Source organism: Pollachius pollachius (genome assembly GCF_949987615.1).
Source record: "Pollachius pollachius genome assembly, chromosome: 2".
Lineage (NCBI taxonomy): Eukaryota > Metazoa > Chordata > Actinopteri > Gadiformes > Gadidae > Pollachius > Pollachius pollachius.
Window position 1 is genome coordinate 15,991,931 of NC_136935.1, and position 7,500 is coordinate 15,999,430.

Sequence of the window (7,500 nt, forward strand, 5' to 3'; positions counted from 1 at the left end):
TTGTAGTCTATTAATAGGCATTTTGTTATCAGACATTTCTTTCAGACAAGCTTACATTACTTAATATACTCAAATGAGTTCTCAAGTTGAAAACTTAATAGAAATCCTTGTTTTCACAATTATCTAAAGCAACGTTGAATGATTGTCGTTTTCCCACTTTTTCTCCAAGGCTTGCATTAACTGCCCCACAGCTACGGCAGGCGACGCATGAAAGTTACAAGCTAAATGCTGCCCCCTGCTGTGAAATATCACAGCCGGCAGAAGTAGTGGCAATCATGGGTCAGCTGAGCTTAGTTGGATATTTAACAATTACTCGCCGAAGACGAAGTGAATAGTGGGGAATAGTCCCCGAAACCGAAGGTCGAGGGGCCTATTCCCCACCATTCACGGAGCCTGAGGTGAATAATTGTTTAAGCATATACTATACGCGAACACTCAAAAAATCAACCTATAAAATTGCGCCATCTTAGGAGGTTCACGTGTAGCATATACTAAATCCACGCGATGCATTTGTTTCAGACTGTTTCATGTTCAATAGTATTTTAATGTTCGACAAAAGGGCAGGCTACTACCAATAACATTTAATATTCATGTCAATTATATGAAAAACTACCAGGCTATTAATTCATTTTAGGTAGGCTCTATAGAAAGAATATGATAAACTTTTGAATATGATAAATATTTTCAGGATGTAGGCCTACAGAGAGTTTATTTCCTTATTTTGATATACCTATTTTAAATTGAGATCAAACCGAAGACACATAGGTAGGCCTAGGCAGTTCAAGGAAAACCTGGAATCTCTTTGTTTGTCACTTAGAGTAATAATGTTGTATGACTCAAGAGAATTCAAGAAATTATCTAAATTATACATTTAGGATTAAAAAGATCGATAATTGATGAACACACCCAACCAAATCTGCCTTCACCTTCGGTCTGTCAACCAAACCGTGGTTCATCCGGCAGCTCATCCGGCACGTTGTGTTGGTCCACACCGCCATCTGCTGGACAACACTGGCGCAGAATGAATCGGCCATTACTGGTACAAGTTCTAATCGCCTGATACGTTTGGTTAGGAAAATATGTAACCTTTAAAAACCTTTATGGTTGGCTTTAAAGACGAGGGATTAACATTATTTACTTCCGTAATTTGAAACATTCAAAAAGTATGTATGGCCTGTATCATTCAGGAATGTATTTGCACCTCAAAGGAAGTCTGGTAGCAGGTGCGGACAAACCTTTGTATCAAAAAACAAACCTTTGTACAAACCCTTCTATCAAACCTTTGTTACAAGAATGTGTAGTAGCCAATAGCTTATAATATCCAATAACCTATCTTTAATAATTGATTGATATAGTATTAAGGACTTGATACACTTAGCTTACTAATTGTAACTGTAGTTATCAATATAATTAAAATTGTCCTTAGTTGGAATAAGCTGGTTACCGATTAGGCAACTAATCATAGAGATTCGATTTTAATTTTTTTTTCCCCAGACCTTTCTGTAGGCCTATTGTGTTATTTGGCTGTTTCACCCAGTACACCTTTAAAATTATCATTGCTGCCATTCATGATAGTGTGCATTATAGAAAGAAATTTGCAAAAATAGAGTGGTTTGCGGTGGCTGCATGCATAAAAGCCCAAAAGCCCCCAGATTTGATAAAAGATACCAAGACGATCGGTAATACAGAGGAAATTAGGGATTAGAATGGCCAAGAAAGGTGGAGACTACTGCTTTATGTTCACTAAAATGTGATCTCTCAAAGGCTGTTTCCATGATCTGCATATCTTAATTACAGTGTTTTTTCTCTGTCTGTCTTTGTTCGTGTGGAGACGTGCAGTGTGGAGCCGTACAGTGTGGAGACGTGCAGTGTGGAGAGGTGCAGTATGGAGACTTGCAGTGTGGAGACTAGCAGTGGGGAGAGGTGCAGTGTGGAGACGTGCAGTGTGGAAACGTGCAGTGTGGAGAGGTGCAGTGTGGAGAGGTGCAGTGTGGAGACGTGCAGTGTGCGGGTAATTTATATTAGCTAGGATAGTCTAATAGTCAGTCCCGGGCTAGTAGTAGGCACCTGTGTTTGTCCGATGATGACGCCTTTGTAAAAAATATCGTCACTATGAGGCAATATCTATCACTTATATCATATATATATATATATATATATATATATATATATATATATATATATATATATATATATATATATATATATATCACTCGGCAGCATCGTTTTCTGTATGATTTTGAAATAAAAAGAAACTGCGCTCATCATCCTTTTTTCTGGGCGAGCTGTCATTTTAAAATCAACTGTCATATAGTATCTTGTTTGGGGGCCTCAGATTCCACTCCAGGCTCTGCGGTGTTCTTGTCGTGCACCCATGCTCCACTCTTTTATCCCTCAGTGAGGGACTCGGCTGCTCCCTAGTGGCTAACAAGCCATTGGACCACAGCAAAATAATACGATGGGACATTTTGTGTTTTCTTACTAGTTATTTAAAAAAATCGAAAACATTACATAATGTGTATCACTGTACTAAGGATACAATAATTAGTCTACCAATTTACTATAGAGTGCATGAACGTTTACCAATGTGATGTTGAGCAGATCCTGTATAAAGTAGGACGCTAAAACCAAGATGCGGAATTATCATTATTCATTTTGTTATTTATATTAAAGACCTTTTTATTAATGATCATTTATAAGTGTACGGGGTTCGGTATTGTCTACAATTTTATTAAATATTATTTGAACAATAACTCTTTCTTAAAAGTTCTTACAGTAATAGACCCGGAAGTACTTTTGGAGTAACGAAGCCTCCTTATGCTAAATCAACAATATAGTTATTTAATGTTTAGAAGTAGGCTAGGTCCACATTGCAGAATAATTATAATAATAATAATAATAATAATAATAATAATAATTATTATTATTATTATTATTATTATTATTATTATTATTATTATTATTATTATTATTATTATAATCGTATACGTTTTGTTTTTAAAGCGGGTTGTTTTATTTATACAACCACAAACAACAATAATCGTTTAATAGTGAATAGGCTTTTAGTGGTTTTCAACTAAAATGTATTATGGAAAACGATCCACGATCGAGAATTCTGGACACAATAAGAAGTCAGCTGAGTGATGAGGCTCGCCTAGGGTAGGAGTCGTGAATCTCGCGACACTACAGCTCCGATTATATTGCAGTACAATGGTACCATATCTCCTCGGTTGGCAAATAATTAAACTTGTACTAGAATTCATCTTTTTTTGAAGGCTAAGTGGCTCCAAATCGATAGTAATGGAGAACTGGAGATGTCACGTGCGCACAGAACTCATACAGCGAGACAGCTCACAGAAGGATCCATATGCTGGCGTCTTCGGAAGTTGTAAGATGTTTTGTTTTGTTGTGGCAGCATTCTGGTGCTTTGAATGAGCTACTTGATGTGAATCCGCTTAAATGTTATAGGGTTTGTTTACATTGTTGCGTTGTTTGCAATATTAATTTGCAGTGTTTCAGCTGCAAGAGAAATTTGAAATTCGTCGAGAAATTTGGGAAGATCTGCAGAGCCAAAGGTTTGAAGAAAAAAATATCAGGATCTTTCTATTTAAAATGTTCTGTTAGTTTTTAATTTCAAAACTTTTTTCAAACTGTATTAATTCCAGTTTAGAACAAGATGGAATAACATTTGTGGAACTTCACCTCTGGTTAAGAGAGAGTGAACACCTGTCTAAAAAGGTAAGTAAAGGAAAAACATGAAATATGGAAACTATGATTTGAATGGGAGTTAATTTGGACCCTTGGTATGTTACTCTTTAGCAACAAATACATAATTGATTGGAACTTGTTTTTCCCCAGTTGTCTCAGACCGTCTCTGACCTGACCAGTGTTTTGTATTTCAAAGAGGCTGAGCTACAGTACTGGCAGTCTCAGTAAGTTGGACATCCAATTACCATCACGTATAATTACCTGTATTGCTCAAACATCAGGCTAAACATGTAAATGTACATTTGTAAATGTAAATTTATTTGTAAAACACATTTAAAAAATAAACTGTTGACCAAGGTGCAAAAAAAAGAAAGAACAAAACAAAGATAAAACAAAAAACAACAACAATTAAACAAGTAACAATCATACTGTACATTTGAGACGACGACAACGTCTTTTAAAGTCATAGGGGGATGGTGTAAGACACTGTGAGTAAACTGATACACATTGATAATATTACGTACTTAACAGACAAGCAACAAGTGCAAATTTGGCTTAGTGCTGGCTCAATATATATATTTGTATTACTGTAGATAAGTTTAAAATGAGTATATAAAATGGCATTCCTCCTAAACTCATTCATCCAAAATTCTCCAATAACATCCCCCATTTCCATGACAAAAAACCAATTACATCCATACTTCCAGGACCATCACAATAACATCCATACTTCCACGACCATAACAACAACATCCATACTTCTACAAACCATAACAATAATATCCATACTTCCATGACCATAATAACAATAACATACCTCACTTAGGCTGCTTTAGCACAAGTTCGTTTTTTTCTGTACAACAAGCTTTGATGTCCCGGTCTTACCTGAGAGGACTGTAATGTATTGAAAGTAACTGGTTTATTGGTCCTTCAACACATGTTGCAACAAGTACCCACAAAGGAGAATATCATTGATCCGGCTCGCTTGTACTACTACATTTGTTACTCCATGACCTATTTGTGTACTCTTGTCATGTGAATACATGGATGCTTATATTTAAACAGGAATGGCCTGTATTGGGTATGAACCAACTAACTCATTTTCTCTGTGGGTCTCACGCAGGGTAGTCCGTTTCCGTCGGGAGGCTCTGAGCCTGGCTGGAGGCAGCAACTCACTGAAGGCCACCCTGAACCACCAGGAGTTCACCCTTGAGAGGCAGGCCAAGGAGCTGGCCGCCCTGCAGAAGGAGCACATGCGCCTGCGGGAGGGGATGGTTGAGGCCTGGAAGGAGAAAGGGGACCTCCTCCAGAGATGGATGGAGGAGAAGAAAGAGGAGGCGGCAAGGGTTAATAAGTACAACGACGCACAGGAAAGGTATAATATGTGGTAGTTCGCTCATGTGTTTTATTGGCACAGTATTTTTGATTGTACAGAGTTTAGGTGTTACAGCCACCAAAGTAGAAGCAAAGGTCTAAGTAAGATACAATAATTACAGATAAGACCAATTGGATAATAATCCAACTAGTACACAAGTCAATTACAATCCATCTAGGTGTACCGATCTGTACCAATACAAAACTTAATTGGTACACATATAGTATTCAAGTGGAACAATCCGTGGTGTGATGGCTCTGTTTACCCAATAGATGGCGACGGTTGGCCAGACGGCTGAAGAAACAACTTCGGGGAGAAACGGCCAAACCTTTGGAGTTTACGGTGACGAGTGGCGGAAAAGAAGCAGCATTCAAACTAGAATGAGTGACAGCATTTATTTTGTGACTTTTTTTTATCTGTAACTAATATCGCTTAAATAACTGGTTTTACATTCGCAGTTTAATGTGAGCACCATTCATAGAAGCAAAATCCGAACTTTTTTATTTTCTCCCCTTAACCTGAATTAATTTAGAGTAGGTAACAGCAACTAAATATGCACCGGATGCAACTCTCTATTAACAACATTTAATCTAGTATAGATGGACCGTTTTTATTGAATCAACAAGGGCAGGCATCACTTGTGCATCAAGCTTACACACCAAACTAATAATTCAAGATTATATGCACCTCCTGATGACGTTTTAACATGCATTTCAATATGTGTATTTGTGTAACCTTATCTGATTGATTGGTTTTTAGTCCGATAAGATCTTTAAGTGATTCATGTTTTATACAACTGAAGTGTGACTGACAAGCCTACATTAATATATTTTATAAAGACTCATGGTAGATATATAAATATATTGTGTTATTAACTTTTTTTTAAAATAAAGCAATGTGTAACGTGTGCGAGATTAATTATTTTTTTGTTCACAGTTTTCATGCATTTTATTTAAAAGCCCTTGTATCATCATTGTTAGCCAACACAATATCGCATCATATTTATTCAATCCAATATATATTCTGACATATATTCGGAGGTAATGTTCCACCAGTACTCTGCGCTGTGTGCTGACGGTACTCAAAAGAAGAACTCAAGTGTAAATAGTTTCTAACAATGAAGCTGATCTCCATGACAAACAGCCCAACAGCAGCCCGGGGTCACCGTCGCCATAGTCACCGTGTTGGTCGTTTAAATCGACGCGTGCAGGAGTTTCAAAACAAGACAAACACAGACAGCAACCGGATTTACATTTAAACATTTCTCTAAAATGCCCAAAGGAGGGAAGGGATATTCTTCAGCGAGCAATGATGGCAAATGGGTAAGCGTCTGAAAACAACAAATCACATTCACAGGTCACTGAGTAAACTACACTGAGCCCTCTTCCTCCTGCCCCAGTATGCCCATGACACAGGGTTCAAAGAAGCGTGCACTATCACTGGGACCATGCTGGGGCAAGTTGTATCGTCTGGGCCGCAAGAACTACGAGTTGAACGTCACCTCAAGTCGAAAAAGCAGGTGTTTATTATGAATAACGCTGTTCTTCGAAATAGCAAGGTTTTGCTCTGATTGGATTAGCCCACATTATCATCACACACAGGCCTATCCCATGTTAGTGACAGGCATCTGATGATGTAGGCCTAGAATTTGTTTAATCAAGTTAATTACTCCTATGTGCTCGTGAACAAATATATTTGAGTGGCTTTACAGGATCCTCCTGATTTTCGATTCTCGACCCACGACAACAGAGAAGCGATACGAGACGCGATCTGCCTCTTTTCTCAGGTGAGTTTTTCTTTACTTTTCTTTTTTATCTCAACAAATTTATGCTGTTCAATTAACCTAACTACAAGTCATTCAGGCTTGGAAAGCCATTAAGTCATTGTTAATATTTATTCACCAATCAGGGCCTTGGGCGCAAGAAGTGTCCAGATGACCACAGACAGCACAACTCTCACATCTGCCTGTGCCACGATGATCCTGTGGCTGTAAGTTGGCCGTCGACGGTGGGGGACCTGTGCGCCTACCAGACTGAGGGCTCAGTGAAGAAGGACCAGGCAGAGGCCGTCACCAACAGGCGTTTCCCCCGCAGCCACCAGGAGAGGTCAGCAGAGGCCGCCGCGGCCCAGGCCAGGGAACCAGCTTTCATGTGGTTTGGACGACACGACTCAGACGACTCTGTGCCCCTAGGGCTCCTTGCAGCTACTAACTGCTTAGCCACGCGAATATAAGTCGTGGTTTCTTGTAACATTACATTGTAAGCTCTCCCTTAGTCAGAGGGGAGTAATTGAACGTGTTTCTATTCATATTTATTTATTATTCCGCCAGCAGAGGGCAGCACATATTCTAGTTTATGTCTGCGAGCAAGTTGGGATGAAATGGATATCAATGGTTTGGTCTTGGTTCGTTCCTTTCA

The 7,500-nt window shown here is 38.6% G+C and overlaps 1 protein-coding gene and 1 long non-coding RNA gene across 2 annotated transcripts; both read left to right on the plus strand.

Annotated features, from left to right (window-relative positions):
- Nucleotides 1-3,511: 3,511 nt before the first annotated feature.
- On the plus strand, nucleotides 3,512-4,894 carry LOC307071196. Its single transcript, XR_013811616.1, has 4 exons — nucleotides 3,512-3,575; nucleotides 3,666-3,738; nucleotides 3,859-3,932; nucleotides 4,832-4,894. It is a non-coding gene; the product is annotated as an uncharacterized lncRNA (long non-coding RNA).
- Nucleotides 4,895-6,354: 1,460 nt separating this feature from the next.
- Nucleotides 6,355-7,315, plus strand: tex36 (testis expressed 36; the record flags this gene model as incomplete). Its single annotated transcript, XM_079728980.1, has 4 exons — nucleotides 6,355-6,405; nucleotides 6,483-6,602; nucleotides 6,795-6,869; nucleotides 6,992-7,315. The coding sequence occupies 4 exons, from the start codon at nucleotides 6,355-6,357 to the stop codon at nucleotides 7,313-7,315; spliced, it is 570 nt and encodes a 189-aa protein (XP_079585106.1).
- Nucleotides 7,316-7,500: the final 185 nt, after the last annotated feature.